Raw genomic sequence first — 17562 nt, 5'->3', positions numbered from 1 at the left:
TTACAACTAAAGGAAATACACGTGTTTTACCCTTAGAAGAACAAACGGACGGGCGAAACCTACTTACCGAACGGGCTGGACCATTCTGCATCGTACCCTACATATTGTCTTCGACTAATGTTTTCAATTAGAGACCTCAAAGTTGGGTGCGAGGACCCCTAAGCTTTTCTCTTAACAAAAATCCAAACTTCATTTCATGTTAGATATATATATACATATATATATAATTTACGCACATTTGGTGTATAGGCTCATTTCTCATTACTGATCTAATCAATGTAATTTGTGTATATGTGAAGTTGCTCATTCATATGTAATTTTTATATTCATTGACATGTCTTTTTTTTATTTTTATATATATATTACTTGTATAAAAACATTTTATCTATTTTACTAAATCATAAAAATTAACAAAACTGAAAATTTAGAAAACTGATATCAATACCTTCATTATGAAATGAAGACATCACCAAGGAAGCATTATTGAATGTGAGCTAAACTTGTTTTCGAATAGACATCTTAATCTCATACTAATAAGTGTTATTCTGAAGTGGTTTCTAAGTTTCAATTTATTGGTAATACTACGCTTAATTTAGTTTTTCTACACACGAGCTTTCAAGATGAGAAGGTGATATCGGCTGAGTTCGCTGCATTCGTGGCCAAGTTTCTATTCAAGAACTGAATGTTCTCAAATTTATATGTTCAATGTATTGTTTGGTTTACGTGGAATTCCTTCACCAAAATTTAAAAGCCATTGCAAATTGGGAGTTGCTTTAACAGATTTGCTTGCGTTTAATTACAATATATTTTTATTTAATTTCGTTCACCTTCCACTTATTAGTTTATTATGTTACTTCAGGTAATTATGCAAAATGCTTTGTTACCCTTTGAAATTCTTCTTTTTCTCCTAGCGATACGGGTAATGGATTCTGTGCACTTCACTAATGCGTTAGTGTATAGTTTTTTGTTTGACCTGTAAATAAATAACTTATGCATTTTTAGCAAGATCTAATATTGTTTGGGTACATGTATATCTGGGATCTATTTTATATATGTATATCCCAAAGAAAAAGAAAATGCGAATTTTTGAAAACTTCTATGGGTCCGATCAAAGAGCTCATTCCTTTGTTTTTAAGCGTATAAAATTAATTTTATGACGGCCCGTTAAGTTTTAGATGCTACTTTTACGCAATCAACTTTGCAATTGCGCAATTAATTTAAATTTGGGATTGTTTTTGTCTCCCCACTGATCATATTTATTATTTCCCCGTTTTTTCCCCTGATTTAAAGTGAATATCCGTTTTAGAAAACACGCGTAGTGTGCTTAAGATCGACAAATTGATCCACGCGGTTGTACTTCAATTGGACTTGATATTAAATAGAAGCAAACCTTTTGATTGCCATACAAAACCTTACGAAGTTGAACTGTTTTTTATCGGCGTGAATTTTGATGAAAAACTTTGTTTTTTTTTGCTTTGCAAGTAACTGGTTTTTATTTTCTGACTACTTTTACGAACTTTAGAAATATTCCCCTATCTAACAAACAACACAAAGCGCAATTAATTTATCACAGAGGCAGATTCACAACCCGACATTCTACAGCGTTGTATTTTTATCTAATATTAGAACATAAAATCACATTTTACACACGTGAAGAACAGAAGAAGCTACCTAAAACTAAGTGCAGTAGGAAGGAACTCTCCTTAACCAAAATATACGTATTGAATTTTTAAGAACAAAATACTAGCGAAAACATCTACCAGTGTCGGTGGTGACACCGCTAGCCCCTCCAAAGCGCCCTAGAACCCTCTACCGTAATACCTCCATGAGTAATTCGACGGTAGCACTTCGTATTGGGATCAACTCGGCACACCTGGTAAATTTGTCTATAAAGATAAACAGCATTCATTGTATTCCTCGATCGCGTCACTAGAATAGGGCCTAAAAATTCGGAACATATAGTCATCCACAGCTTCTTTGGGAGTTCCGTGAACATTTCTGCTGCGGGTTTACGTTGCTCTACGTTATACTCTAAACGTGACGTACATTTCCGTACAACTCAGCTAATGTTGTGGTACATGCCATGCCAGTGGCATATCTGACGCACCATCACTAGGCCTCCTGTTGCCACAGTTTTGTTTCTTTCGACAGAATAAAGTATCCATCATTGTTTACGGTAAGATGATGTATGGCACTTAATAGGCTCCTACTTCTATTGTCCGCATATCGTCCCAAACTGCAAGGGAATAAGTGGCTCAACCACGCGATCACTTCAGTTCGATATGCATAGCTTTGAGTTGTTGGTGTGATGCCTGATTGCGATTTTTTTTTTCATTCCACTCACAATTTCGCCAACTCTTTTGCTCAGTTTTGCTTCCAATTTTAATTTGTTTTGTTTTTTTTCCTTACGGAGATTTAACATATTTTACCCCGTTTTCAAAATTGAACATCAAATTGGCACTGATTTGGCAAAGTTTATTTTTTCTTAAGACTCCAAATGTACTATTTACTTACTTGATGAATGATCTTTTCGTTTATCGTCAGCTAACTGCCCATTATTCGAATCACACTATTTTGGACCATGTTTTATGCTTCCATATATATGTCATTGTTTTTCAAAAAGCGATCTAGAAAAATGGTTCTGTTTTAAGTAATTCTGGGTATTAAATACCTTTCCAAAGACCTAATCCAACCTATATCATATCTTCTGTATGGTATCAGGTTTACTACAATTTATCCTCATCGTATTAGTACTCATCAGTCCTCGCACAGCCACGCGAGATATATCATGTTGGAAGCCTTCACCTTCGCCATCATTTTTTAGTTATTAAATTACTTAGACTACATTTTCCTTAAACAACCAAGCGCGTTTCCACTGATAAAGTGAATATCTCGGCTCTGACTTGAAGGGAATTTGAATTTTTTCATTTTCTTTGGAATGATTCATGTCATCCAACAAACGCATTTGTGGAACGTTGTCATTTCAAGTTCGCCTGTTTTTTTTTTTTGTACCTTATACCGGTTATGATACAAGGACATGACTTGAGATAGTTCCATCTTTTGTTTGATCGAATGATTCAGATAGCGACTCTGATCTTGCCTTTTTGTCTGGCCATCCGACTTTTTGGTTCAAGCTATATTTCTTAATTTTTGAGATATTTTGCGCTTGTTTTGGTTCAAACGCGAATTCTATTGAAATTGGATTGGATCGGGATATTATGCGTGTTATTTTGAAGTCGTTACTGTGCTATGGAGTATGTTATGACCCACTTGAATATTCTTATTTGTTTTCTCTTGATTTTGTGCTACCAATTACTTGAAAATCCGGCAAAGCTGTTAGATTCTGACAACTCGCACTTCACGTTGCAATGCGTTCTGTATGCTACTACTACTACGGTCGTTCCTAATGACTTTTCCTAGATTTAGCTAAGCAAAGCTGAATGCACATATGTATGCACTAATTCTTAGTTTCTAAAGTTCAAATATTTCGGCAAAAATAGTATTTTATTAATTCTCTGTTTGCAAATATTATATCATGGCAGTGTTTTGTTAGGACGAGCTTAAATTGTTTTTCTTACGTCCACGCCTCAAGTGCGCACTATTTTTTACTCGTTTGTTAGGTGCTGATACAAATTAGTTTGATTTTGGATAAATGGACAATCGCAACTAAATTAACTTAGAATTTTATGCCTACGAACGATGCATATGTACGTACATTTTTTCATGAATGTTGCAAACGAATAACGCACCCCACCAATTTCTTTAGTATGAAAATACTTACACCAGTTTCTTTATTAGAGAAACACAAGCAATGTCAAAATGTACAATGTGATTTCAATGAAGCAAATATTGCACACACTGAAATATCACCTTTCACACCTTACGATGTTGATGCCGGAAATATGGAAACCCTAATATCCTCGTTCTATAATGTATTAGGCCCAACTATCTTGCGTTCGTTCCCGTCAGACAATCGGACCAAGGTATATACTCGCCACGCTTCAATAAAGTAATTAAATACTTTAAAAATAAGAAAAACGAGCTCTGGTGATACTAAAACCTCGAATCTCTTTCGTCGAAGTTTCTCTATTGCTGGTTCTAATTTAAGTGATAATTACCAATATCAAACCACAAATTCAATCTCCATTCCGTATGTAGTCATTCCACATAGAGATGTCTTACAAGCTTTAAATTCACTTATATATAATTGTGCGACTGTGCTTAATGGCATTCCATCATGTGTCAGAATTCAATTACAGCGAAAATTCAGCCGAACTGTGCATTTCATACATACTTGAAAGCTTAACCTTATTACAATACAAGCAGAAGAAGTGTTAAAACAACCGACAGTTAATGCAAACCTATAAGAAAATAAACTACGTGTCTATCTATTACTCATCAAACTCCACATTAGCATTCAGAATAATAGAACTTAACAATTAGTTTAGATAAGACATCGGCAGTGCATGATCATCAAATGAAAGCAGCAGAATCCGATAAGGAAATTAGGTTATCAACCTCATTTACGTTGCTGCAGAGACTTTTAAGAAGTTCCTCGTCGGACGGAAAGAAGCGTTAAAATCGTACTTAACAAAAACAGCAAGTCAATGGCACGATTAATTAACTTTACCATGAAAACAATGCCCAACACCATCTTACGTTCCTAAGGTAACGGTAAGGATATAAGTAGCAATCTATTTACGCAAGGAGATAGGGGGACACTTGGATTCCAACACAATTTTCTTAGCGTAGAAGAACAAAGATTCAATACGATACGACGGTGAACGTATCATCGATGCGTATTCCAATGTAGGGCGTACTTAGCTCACGTATAGTGTTCCCGTCACATATGGGTCGTCAAATTCCCTCCAACAGCGTTTGGTGAAGCCTAGCACTGATCTAGCTTTATTCATAGGTCCCAAGTGATTCTTTTGTGGGACGCCTGGAGCGACATCATTCTCATCATCAGATTGATAAAAGTCGGAAAGCACCCTAAAGAACGTACCATCTAGAAAGGACGAGTTTATCTCAAGCATTTTTTAGTCTTTCTTTGAAAACGGGTGCTCTTCCTTTTGAAAGAGCACATTCTTTATTCCAAATCACAAAGGTGGAAGCAGATATCTGGTCGAGAAATATAGACGCCAAACTGAGTGTCTTCTCTAAATTGTTTAAACGAATTGTTACTCAGCAAATACATTTCGCTATCAAATCGTATATTTCCCCATTTAAGCATGGCTTCACAGGCGCTATGTAAATTCAATAGAATCCGTTCGAAAACAATTTCTGGTCTTTGTCCTTAGGGATTTGGGTTGAATGGGCTTGTCCCTTTGGCTCCTTACCAAAATAGATTGCTTAGCCTAGTCTTGCCGTCACTTAAAAAACGTAGATTTATTCCCGGTGTTTCCTTCTTAATTAAGTTAATACTATCGATACGCCGACCTTACTTAGAAATATACCCTTCAATGTCACGAGCAATTTCTCTAGGAGCTTTGCCTTCATAAAGCTTAAGCACTGTAGATGTGATGATGAGTTTTTCAATCCTTTTGGAGTCCTACTCTAAATTATAAATGATATCTATCTTAATGTCGAAATTATTAAAAACTATTGAATCAATTCTCCTAAATACGCGCGCTTCTTTCTATGTCGTATTTAGATTAGCTTCTAATTTCAATATCTTCATAAGATTCGAAAATTCAACTACACTTTTTTAAAATTGTTGGTTGTCAAGGTTTTGCATGTTTGCAATGGCTTAGGGGTTCACCCATAACCAGGATTTATGCCAGTTATGATTGTGCCTTTGTACTACATGTGTGCATGCTTCTTTTTTTTCTTTCTTCTGTGTTTGTTTATGCACGAATTTTGTTCTTTTTATTTTCTTATTTTTTCTTTATTTTTGTATATTTTGTGTATTTTCACATATTCAGACAAACCGGCAGAAATATCTCCCGTAAATCGTAGAGAGTTGAGGCAAAAGATCAACATATATTTTAAGTTCTTCTAAAACATCGCTACAGATATTTTGATCATGAAAAGCATCATATCACAAAGTTTCTCGTTCAGTTTTGAAAAAGTTTAGTTTTGTGTATCGTAGCGCAAAATCAAGATATAGGGAGGAAAAATGCTTCATATTAATTGAAGTTGTAAAAGAATCGGCGATGTAGCGTAAGAAAGCGGCAAAGCATCTCAGTTACATCTCAACCCATAGAACTTTGACGGCACCAAAATAAATAAATTGTACTAAATAAACAATTTCTAAACAGTTAAAGTCAAATTCATCGTCATCCGTCGGTTGCGGGTAAAAAAATATGTTTTGAGCAGGGATAGAAATTATATTTCAACTTACTGCGGCGAAAAAGTTCGTCGGTAAATAAGCGTAAAGTCAGATAGACTAATAGACGGTCAAAGCGAAGAACAGACACCTTCAAATTGATTGTTGCCTTGACAAGCGGTGTAAATAGTTTTGTATCAGCATAAGTTTTTCTTTCACCACGATTGATAAACGGTTCGTATTGAAACCTTTCTACATATTTGTTTTCCTCGGCAGCGGGAGAGTTCAGCGTATGAGGATATTAGCATGGTTACAGATCTAAGAAGCAATAACAACATTAAGAGGATCGCTGCGGGCTGTCTCCACTTATCCCCGCAGACATTTAAAATCTATCATGCTCCGCCCTCTTAAGAAAGAGTGTGCAAATTGTCATTTTTGTTGGGGACCGAAAGGAACTTCTTCTTAGCTTTTATCCGTGCTCTTTACAGATATGGGTAGTAGTAGTGTAATGACTATGATTATTTACAAATCGCCACGATATTGAATTTGGATATTGCGTGTTAGGTAGCCATCGGCTTCTCCGCGGAATTATGGGTCCGCACCCATAGTCTCATTATGGCACTTCACAAATGGTGGGGTGCTCTTTAGAAAGCACTTCTTCTCTGCTTCTCATTAAAACTGTGAATCATCAGGTCGTGAAACTAAGCCCACAATGCAGGCGCGCCACGTATAGCGATAGAAACATTTACATAATTTCTCAACTTTTGAGTTCAAGTTCTTGGCTATAGCGTCGAATGATTAAAAGGAACTAGGTCTGAATTTGATCTTTAACTGTAGTTGAATTTAAGTCTGAAAAATAACATAAAAAGCTTTACATGCATGTACCGTTTAATTATTTCATAATTTATTTATGAACCTTTAACAGCCTTTTAAATAAAAAAAAAAAAATTATAGTTTACATGACATCGATTTTTTCTTTTTCATTAAATTCAATGTTGAACTAGAAAGACATTTTTAAATGTGTGATGCATTTACTGCGTCAAAAAATAATTTAGTAGCTTGTAATATTCTTCTTCAAACATACAAACGCAGTGATTGACAAGCTGACAATATACTATTTTTTAGTAGGCCGCACCCTGAACATTTGCTAAATATAACATATTTTTAAGCAAATAGGTATATACAGACAATGGAGCTATATATAAACATTACACTATTACCTGCTGTAATGCGTTCGGACCAAACGTTTCACGGCCAACAAATTGGTACTAAGATTCCACAGACTTGCGGAAAATATTAAGATAGATACATACAAAAAGTGAAAAATGAAATCTATTGCGTTTAATTAAATTTCATATTTATTTCGAAAAATAAGAAAATGGACTCAGGACGACATTATGATACCAATCAACGCGAAAGACAAAAATTCCTAGGTTGAATTAAAGATTTCAACTAGCAGCTTAAGTGCGGAGAGAGATAAAACAGCAGGCGATCGACATACACGATAAAATCAACGGAAAGTTTCCAACTCATACCCCTCAGCTGTGAATAAGAACAATAAAATAGTTGTATAGTGTTAAGATAAGTCATGTCTAAATCTGAAATTTTCTACAACACATTTAAGGTACGTTTGATTCTCAATTTTCACTTTAGTGAAAATTTTAACTGCAAATTTTCATGGACAGACAGACGGCTCGACGGGTTTAAAACGAATGAGCTCGAAATACAGCGATAAGGGTTCAAGTATATGTATATGAAGAATTATCGAACACATTGCGAAATCTCGACCAATTTAATAAATCCTCCCTCCTTCTTACGATGACGTGTATATAAACGCGACTCGTTATAAATTTTAATGGGAAAACCTCCCATCGCTGGAACTAGTAAAAAGGGTGCACCTTTTATCTCTTCGGTTTACCTTTTAAAACCAAGGAGAAACCATTACAACAAATACGTCCAACTTGTAGAGAGTCTTTGATATCCTTCACATCCAACTAGTACGTAAACATAGGCATGTATTGTGTTACTTGTGGGCTGATTAATGCCATTTTTATTTGTGCATGACTATTCTGCTTTTAAATTTTTGATTTGTACCAAATTCTAAGTCAAAAAGTTTTTTAGTATTTAATGAATGTTACACAAAAATGTTAATAAGGTCTTTTCATTCCATTATTAAGATGTACTTAAACTTTACAAAGGGCAGAAAACTCGATTAACATCTTTTAATATATCGACATAAATTCCAACTTTCGCTTAATGGAGACAACTTGGTTAGAATCTGTGCCAAAAGAAAAAAAGCAACCGACATAGAGGCGTCTCGCTATGTAATTTTTGACGTTAACCTGTGACGTCTATAAAAATTTGTTTATGAATGCCTTATCTAAATTGTTTGAGCGAATTGCTACTCAGCATTTAGCTTTTGCTATTGCTTTTGCATGACTTTCGGAAAGGAAGATCTGCTGTCACGAAACTCTTAGAGTTTGTTTCTTTCGCTTTCGCACGGATATCGTATATATAAATTTGGTAAAGCGTTTGACTTAGTTCACCACAACTTCAAATTCTAGGCCTCTGGCTTCCGTTTCTACTTAGGGAAGCTGATAAGCTCTTATGTGCATAAGAGATCATTCAGGGTTCTGTTTAACTTCATCACTTCGGATGAATTTCCCGTGACGTCTGGCGTCCTTCAAGCCAGCCATTTAGGACCACTTTTATTTAATTTATACGTGAATTATTTACCCTCGGTGATTAGCCAGAACTTAATGTGCGCTGACGATGTTAACTCTTTTCTTCCTTCTCTTCGCAGTCGTATCAGCTTAAAATTGACTCAAATAATTTGGTTATATGATGGTGCTCTTTAAATTTTATGAAATTAAATCTTAAAAAAAGCAAGAAGTTTTCTTTCTTAAGAAGAAAGTCATTCAGTACTGAGTGCTTCATTGTCTCACACTCTTCATGAGAAATCTTATATATGGAGTGGGGTCTAAGAAATAGAGCCATGTGGTACAAATTTCATCATAGCATATGGGCAGATACGGTTTTTGGCGTGCAAGGTTTTACCTTTCTTGAAAATCTTTATAAACGATGCTCTCCAAAAAATAGATCGACGTTGTCCAAATATGGTAAGGTTAACTTCTTTGTCAATTCACTATTGTAAACTTATTTTCACTACGAAATATTGAGAATCAAATCGTTTCACCATACAAAGATTCAGTTACATGAGAAGTAGTTCAACAAATTGCCCCAACTGAATCAAATTTTTTATACCAATTTAGAAATACCATTACTCAGAAACTTTTGTCGAAAAATTCTGAAAATTGCAATTCTTTGCCACGTAACTACTTTTGAAAATAAAGCGCTATGGGGAGTTATCGAAAAAAAAGACCGATCCGAACCATTTTCAACAGCGTTTCTCTTTGGGTCAAGATACGTCAATGTACCAAATTTCATCAAAATATCTTAAAAATTGCGGCCAGTGTGTTGAACGCAAAAATACCGGGACGGACATTAGTTAGACAGACAGACAGACGGTCAGACAAGCTTAGAATCATTTTCTGACTCGGTCAGTAAAATTAAAGGGGGCTCTGTCTTAAGGCCCCTGGGCGTTACGTACGCCCACACAAATTTAATATATCCTGTCCCACAAATCGTGCAGGGCATAAATATTAAAAACAGTATAAAAATGAATTTAAATTTACATACCCATAAAAGAAAAACTGAAGATCTCCGAACTTAAATACTGAAAATGATGTTAAATCAAAACTAGAAATTACACGAGAGAATTATGAAACAAAAGCACTCCCTGTTATGACAACTTTATCCTACAATTGCTATCCATTGATGAGCACATTTCGCATAATATAATAATAATACTAGCGACAATAATGACGATAACGACGTTGATGTTATGCTTCTTTCAAGTTAAATGAATGATGTCGCAATACAAATGTTTTAATCAAAATGTATTACATATACACACCCGTTGTTAAAGGGAAAACCGTGCACCCTCTCATTACATTAGGTGAAGCATGTAAAAAAAAAAAATGAAAAAATCTATGCAGTGAGAGAGAGGAAGGCCAACTTTTGTTTGCTACATTACATTTTTTCTTTTAACTCACCAACACGACGACGATTGCTAAAAACACACACCTCACATATCGCGCTTTTAACGGCCGGTCATCAACAGGACTTTAACGAAACCGCGCACAGCTCTAACTTTAAGTTTGAATCATTAAAATTTAGTTATGTGTTGAACAGTGATTGGACAAACCTAATCCTTGGTAAGAAGTTCGTGACAATTCTTAATAAGATGTGGGTCAGATTTTGCGATTTAATTACATTTTCTTTTCGATGAGATCACATACGTAAAAGGTTTCTTGAATTTCCTTTTATTTTTAACAGAAGAGCAGAGGTCATAAAATTTTTCTAATATTATGTAGAGAATTGGCTATAAAGCATGTAAATTACAGAAAGACCAATAAAATTGTTTACTTTAAGAAAGCAAATAAATAAAAAGTTGCCACCCCAACGTTCTAGACTGAGAACATTTTTTCGTTTTATAAATAATATAAAATAACAACAAAATAAAGAAATGTTAATAAAAGTATAGCCACTTCTTTTCTGCTTTTTCCAGCTTATAAAAATTGCGTATACGCAATAACACAACAAACTTTATATATATCTCTCATTGGTCATCTCATATCATTCATTGATATTAAATGTTGGAAAAAATGAAAATTATTAATATAATAGAATCAATTAATAATCGAATCAGCGATGCAGCTATCAATTGCTTTACAATGATTAAGTAAAGTGCATTTAATTGTATTGTGAGCAAGAAAAACCCTCTATTGCACGGGGATAAATACCAATAAATATCGCACTCAGCGCATTTAACCACCGTAGAGAAAATGTGAAACTTCTAAAGTTGAAAATTTTTCAAATATTTTAAAATACCGAGGTTTGCATCAACATATAAAAATTTGCATATTCTTAAACCGTGATCATAGGGTAAACAATATCTACTTTCTTTTCCTAATGAGCTAATGAGAACAGATATAAGCTTACTTAAAATTAAAGCCTACAATAGAAATATGAAAGAAGTGCATATTTTTAGGACACATATATTATAGTCAATTTATACTGATTCTGGGTAATTTATCATATGATTTCGACCGTTTTCCTAAATTCGGCTAAAATTGACAAAAAAGCAAATTTTCCTCGTGTCCGATTGAGTAATCTCTTATATCCTTTGGCATTATATCTTCTAGATCAATCCAATGAAATAAAATGACTGAAAAGGTATATATACTGGATGTTCCATTTGGGACTCCATCCATTTCTTCTCTTAAATTATTTAATTTCTATCCGCCTGAGTGGCCGAATAGGCAAATAATCTCGTCTAATAACTCAACTGTCGCGAGTGAAATGTGAAAAATTTTTTATAAGGCCCATAGATGCTAGTGCTTTAAGACTAAATAATCTATATTAATATTTAATTTCTAAGTTTATATCCTTTCTTTTTATTTATTAAAACATTGTACCTATATTGTTATGCAGTTCCGATTGAGGGATAATAGGTTGTTATTTTCCTCACCTTGCAATAGAATTTACATATTATCTTTTTAGATACATTTTATATTAATATTGCCTTTCATTTTTAACAGTAATACAAAAAATTATTAATTATGTTGAAAGCTGCCCTTCTGTTTTGGTGCCAATTTTGTTTGTTTGTTTACAAGAAAATTGCCCGCAGCCAATGAACCGGAATGCAAAAAATCTGATACAGATGTTACACGTTGAGACGTGCATTTTATAAGTGAAGGTGTAAAGACAACAATAAGCAGCGATAAGCATAACTTACTTCTTCTTTAAGCAGTGGATATTTTTTTTTTTATATCCTATACCACAAGTGGTTAGAGGTTAAGCTAGCGTATGTAACATATGGAAGGGCTTAAAATAGACACACCTTTTATTATACCGATCGATTAAGAATCATAATCTGAATTGACCTTAGCCTACCCGTCGTCTGATGTTTGTCCATGTGAAATTGTGGTCAAGTTACAGGTCGCATTTTTTTAAGATATTAGAGATTTTGTGGAAATATGGAACTGCGACGTGTTTTGGCCCAAGAACAAAGACCGTTGAGAATTGTTTGGATCGACCCACTTTTTCGACCACTTACCATATAAAGCCCTATTCTGTAAAGTCATTGTATGGAAAAAATTTTTAATTTTCAAAATTTTTCCGCAAATTGACTAAGTAGTAGTATTTCGGCATTCCAAATTGGTTTGAAAACTTTGGACCGGCTGGGGCCATTTTCTTGATCTCCTCTCATATGATGAAAAAAGGTCTAATTTTCAATTTTTCATAACGAAAACCTGATCATAACGATCATTAAGATAAAAAGTTCACTGTACTAAGTTCGGTTCATTTCGATCTTTTTTTTCAATATTATCTCATTTAAAATCTTCACAAAAATTTTTATTTTTGGGGCAGAAAACAAACTCCACAAAATTCATACCATTTACGCCTATTTTATGTAAGGATTAAACTTTTACTACGTTAGGTTGCGTTGTGGGCCCGCTTCTCCTTAAATACGCACATGAAATTTTGTCTTTATATAGAGACAAGATATAATTTTTGTGTTCTGCAATAAAAATAAGAATTATCTTAAACAATGTGGTGTGGCGTATTTAATGGTCGGCCTTGCCCGACTATAATGTTCTTACTTGTTTTTATTATTTAATTTCTTTTCATTTTTTTGCATTGTTCAACATTTGTTGGTAAGTAAACAAAAAGGATATGTTTATAAGCCGAAATTAACCGATTAATAATTTGAACGCAATGTAAACGTGAAATGATTTGACGAGATCAACCACATCGTTCTCAGTGCAGACACGCTCTTCTAATGATTACTGGTTTTTATTTAATTTTGAACAAAAAAACCAGCCCTCTTTTAACTTAGTATAAAAAACAAGTAAGAACATTATAGTCGACAATGTCTACTCTTATATACCCTACACCACTTCGCCTAAGACTGTTATACGCTCGTTTTGGTAATAATACTCCAAGAAGTACCTATTATTTTCACGCAAAGCCATAATTGTCATGAAAGCCCGCATATTGGAAGGTTAGATTTTCATATAAGAGTTTGAGATTCGTGATAACTATATATGTTGGTTTCCAAAACAAATAGGCTTATATGATCCAAATTTTCTGCCGTTAACTTTTTTGCTGAAACGCTGCTATGAATTTATTTTCATCATAAATTATCAAAAGTTGAGATTTTTTTCGAAGGACTTGCTTGGGATGTCTTACATAAAGTGGGGCAGACATCAGACAGGCTTAGATCGATTTAGAAAATGATTCCGAATCGATCGCTGGGTCTACCTTAAGCTCCTTTGGATGTTATATACGTCCACACTTAAAATACACTCTACCATAAGTGGTATAGAAAATAAAGATTGGGAGAATACCAGTGCTGTTCTTCACCACCATACTTTTCCACAATATGTTCCGTTTTTATATTAAATTTCGAGTTAATTTTTCAAGTTTTATTTTTGAACAACATACTAAATATGTTTACTACGATTTCAATTTTTCAAAATAGGGGAAAATCGAATGCCACGCCTATAAAAATTGTATAAAACTATTTAGGGGACGTACAAGGGGAGATGAATGTATATTTTTTATACATTTATATATACAAGATTATATATTATAGTTCAAGCACTTGTATGAATATATGGAAAGAATTAATATGAGATTTTCATTTTTCCCAGCTAATCCCAGTTTATATATTACTAAGATGCATATCCTCCTCATATATACTACGAGCTTTGGTTTTTCCATTCCTTTAATGACTTTGCCGCTACGCGAATATTCTATGTAATCTTCGGTTTGGGCCAACAGTAGCGATTTAGGTGGTGCTTGCAAATGCTTACAATTCTCGCTTACATAGCTGTTTTTCAAAACTTTTTGCTATTGTGTAGTAAGAAAACGTAAAACAAATAATTCTCTTCTTTAGCATATGCAATTGAATGAAAATAAATTGTCTTTCTTTCTCATTAATAATATTTTCGCCAGACATATTACTAAAAATGAAAAACCTATTTTTAATTTTATCTGAAAAAAACGAGTGATACGTGTGTAGATCGTGTTTGATATAAATCTTCAACACACATCCCTGTAAAGCCGTAATAAACTAATTACATTTTTTGTTATTTGTATAGTCGTTGTCGACAGGCAGGACAGTTTTCTCATTTACCATCGAAGTTAGTATTAGTAGATTTAAGATTTATACATACGCACAGGGTGAATGGATGGCCTTATATACTTATGACCATATTTATTGTACAATAGCTAGTGATTATTTTGCACTTACCTTCTCATTTTCAGACGCTGGCAACTGAACTTCATAAAACCAGACGCACTGCGGTGATGCAGGTTCTATTGTTAGCGTAGTGCAAGGGTCAATGACCTTCTCAATGACATTCTCCTGGGACTTTCGGCCTGCATAGGTCGAACGTTGACTTTCAACGTTATTCACTAAAACCTCCTCTAAAACTGCTTTTGCGGGTAATGTAAATGATGCTTTACACAATACTATATTTTCCTCATCCAATGAAGAATGTTGAGTTTGTGCGTGTCGTTGTAACAGCGTTAGCGAGGCCATTGATAGCATCGATACACGATTTTGCAGTTTTAGTTGATAATTTAGGAAGTTACTCTTTTCGGTTGTTTTTTTTACAACACTTTGCTTAATAAGTGGCTTTCTTAAACACAACAGCTAAAAAAATTTATTAAAATTAAATTTAACATTTACGTACAGATTCACACACTTGAACTGATAAGCAAACTGTTTAATTTTTGTTGAAATATTGTTTGTTAATTCACGATTTTAAAACTTACAAGACTTGCGCCAATTACCGCGAGAATATTCATTACCATTACCGAAATTCTAACCAATTCACTTAAAGATCAATAATTGCAATAACCCGCTTTTCACAAAAAAATCATTCCTAGTAAACAATAAAAGCAGCTGATTAAAAATGTGCGCGTCTTATAGAGCTTGCCAGACTGTCAGCATACATTTACTTACGATATACAACTCTTTACGATGTGATCATCTCAGGCATGTCGAAGTTGCATCAAATAGTAGCAAACTTGGTATAACTCCAAGAGGGAACCAAAAAAGTATAGCGTGCAACCAAAACAGTAAATGTTTAATGAGAGAAAAAAACACACAGAGAAGAGATAGGCAAGGAAAGTTATGTTTATAAATGAATCCTATTGCCGTTATCTTGAACAGCTGTTTTACTGTGTAATTGTTTTCTTTTTGCTTTTTGTGAAACTCTAAGAATCGTGCTTAATACATCAAATAGTTTCCAATTTCTCTAAGCTAACCATATGAGGCCATCCACTCTCCCCAGTTAAACACATATATTTAAACGTTACATGGGAGTAGGTCAATAAAGAGCGTAAAAAGTTAATGAAAATATCTGGTAAGGTATAATAACAGAATATTTGCGAAGAAATAATCAGTGTGATCATGTAATTTTCCATTTCAATGTATTGCTCGTGGTATTGCTCTGATTGAAGCTTGTTACCTGTACAGCATAGAAAAACAATCAGTGCGCCCCAGTTTACGTGTTACGGCAAACCGTTTGTTAACGTTAACAGACATAAATGATGCATTTGAAATTATTGGGGAAATAACTAAGCAATTGTTGAATTAATTTGCACTTAAAAAAATACGACGAAGCAATTTTAGTCTAACCCAAATTAGATAAGATAAAAATGAATTTTTTTTTTTCATATCGAAAGATAAAGCAACTTATTCGATCTTTTAAAGTCTCTAAGATTTAACTTTGCCTTAATCTTCACATTTTACGATGGTCACGTTGGCGAATAAAACTTTAAATATGTTGATGCTATATTATCCCTTATTTGTTCATCCATCTGCTTTAATTGCGAGAGCCTTTGTCAGTAACGGCGCCGCGGATTATGTGCGCAATGCAGCTGGAGTTGGATTTCGGGCAGCAGCTCCGATGCTTTTCCTTTTAATCTGGCCAAATCCAGTCATTACATGGCTGCGAGCAGGAATACCGCGCGTGCACGAAACTCCTATCCTGAAGGTTCCACCCGCGTAGACAGACGTCCTAAGAACATTGTGGTAACGGGTTTTAATAGTGAAGAAGCTGATTTTGTTCTAGGGCACTTTAAGGTAGTTTAAAATATAAATTAAACTCCAATTTGTAATCATTTTTTTAATTATCTATAAACAGCATTTCGGGGAAACTACAAAGCATGACATGGATTTGGAAAAACCTCAGTTGATACTCTCTTACGCTACACGTATAAACGCTGAACAGGCGATATTAAGAGGCAAACTATTTAAGGATAAACATTTGCAAATTGTTTTTGCTCCTGTGGTACAGGAGCCAAAGATAGCTAGTCCAGTGTATAAAGAAGCCACAACAGCAGAACTCAACAAAACAAACCAGCCTCAAGAAGCTACCACAGCTGCCATATCTTCTCCCAATCCTAGCCAGTATAATAGCGAAACAGAGGCTACTGCCACGGATAATCTGCCTGAATTAAGGCTTGAAAATGAAGAAAAGGATGAAGAATCTGAAGACAAAACGAACAAAAGCCATGCCAAACGTAAACAACATAGTCTAAGGTATAGGCTTTAAAAATATACTTCACGTAATTTATTGTACAAAAATTTAGACGCATGCAATACCCAAATAATTGTGCGCTAAAAAGCGTAGTAATTTCAGTACTTTTTTCTATTTCCTCTTGTAAATTCAAACAAATCATTAATTTCGTAATATCAGGAACATTACAAGCACACAAAATTTGCATCGTCGAAGTACACAATATTGAGGTTTTTGTAATAAAAATGAAAAACGTATATATGAAAAAATATATTTATATATATATATATATATATACACGTGATATATATATGTACATGGATATTTTACTTTTTATAAATTAAAACATCGTTTGCAAACACAGTTATGTCTAATTTGCTTCTCGTGCCCTTTCTCTAATTTTTATTACTAGTATTCTTAATTTGATTGTTTAGTTAATACTTTCTACGTTGTGGATATTATCTGAAAATAATTAATACAGAAAAATTAATAAAGAATTGAATCATTTCGTTTGAAAAAGAAATTCGATAATAAATTTTGTAAAAAACAAAAAGAAAAAGTTATTAAGAAAGAATAGAAAGATAAGATAAGAAAATCATTATTTAATGAGAATTAAAATATATATAAATATCA

At 33.9% G+C, this 17562-nt stretch overlaps 2 protein-coding genes across 4 annotated transcripts; one reads left to right on the top strand and one right to left on the bottom strand.

Annotated features, from left to right (window-relative positions):
• Window positions 1–822: 822 nt before the first annotated feature.
• LOC119642385 lies at window positions 823–15304 on the bottom strand. Its single transcript, XM_038041534.1, has 3 exons — window positions 15179–15304; window positions 14652–15056; window positions 823–7117 (listed from the first exon to the last, which is right to left on the bottom strand). The coding sequence occupies exons 1-3, from the start codon at window positions 15215–15217 to the stop codon at window positions 7112–7114; spliced, it is 450 nt and encodes a 149-aa protein (XP_037897462.1). The 5' UTR covers window positions 15218–15304; the 3' UTR covers window positions 823–7111.
• Window positions 15305–15599: 295 nt separating this feature from the next.
• Window positions 15600–17174, top strand: LOC119642377 (zinc finger protein swm-like). Of its 3 annotated transcripts, none has more exons than XM_038041519.1 (3): window positions 15600–15771; window positions 15869–16493; window positions 16555–17174. In XM_038041519.1, the coding sequence occupies exons 2-3, from the start codon at window positions 16356–16358 to the stop codon at window positions 16963–16965; spliced, it is 549 nt and encodes a 182-aa protein (XP_037897447.1). In that variant the 5' UTR covers window positions 15600–15771; window positions 15869–16355; the 3' UTR covers window positions 16966–17174. The 3 variants fall into 3 exon arrangements, with proteins under 3 accessions (XP_037897447.1, XP_037897448.1, XP_037897446.1); XM_038041520.1 differs by having other exon boundaries at window positions 15600–15776; XM_038041518.1 differs by having other exon boundaries at window positions 15600–16493.
• The last annotated feature ends 388 nt before the right edge of the window (window positions 17175–17562 follow it).

This window comes from Glossina fuscipes, unplaced genomic scaffold, assembly GCF_014805625.2.
Source record: "Glossina fuscipes isolate IAEA_lab_2018 unplaced genomic scaffold, Yale_Gfus_2 222, whole genome shotgun sequence".
In the NCBI taxonomy this organism is placed as follows: Eukaryota; Metazoa; Arthropoda; class Insecta; order Diptera; family Glossinidae; genus Glossina; species Glossina fuscipes.
Note: the sequence above shows the minus strand (reverse complement) of the source record. Positions and strands in the feature narration are given on the sequence as shown.

Coding starts and splice junctions, on each gene's coding strand:
- LOC119642377 (XM_038041519.1), top strand. CDS start 16,356: ATGGCTGCGAGCAGGAATACCGCGCGTGCACGAAACTCCTATCCTGAA. Junction 16,494..16,554: donor TTGTTCTAGGGCACTTTAAG/GTAGTTTAAAAT, acceptor ATCTATAAACAG/CATTTCGGGGAAACTACAAA.
- LOC119642385 (XM_038041534.1), bottom strand. CDS start 15,217: ATGGTAATGAATATTCTCGCGGTAATTGGCGCAAGTCTT. Junction 15,057..15,178: donor CGGTAATTGGCGCAAGTCTT/GTAAGTTTTAAA, acceptor AAATTTTTTTAG/CTGTTGTGTTTAAGAAAGCC.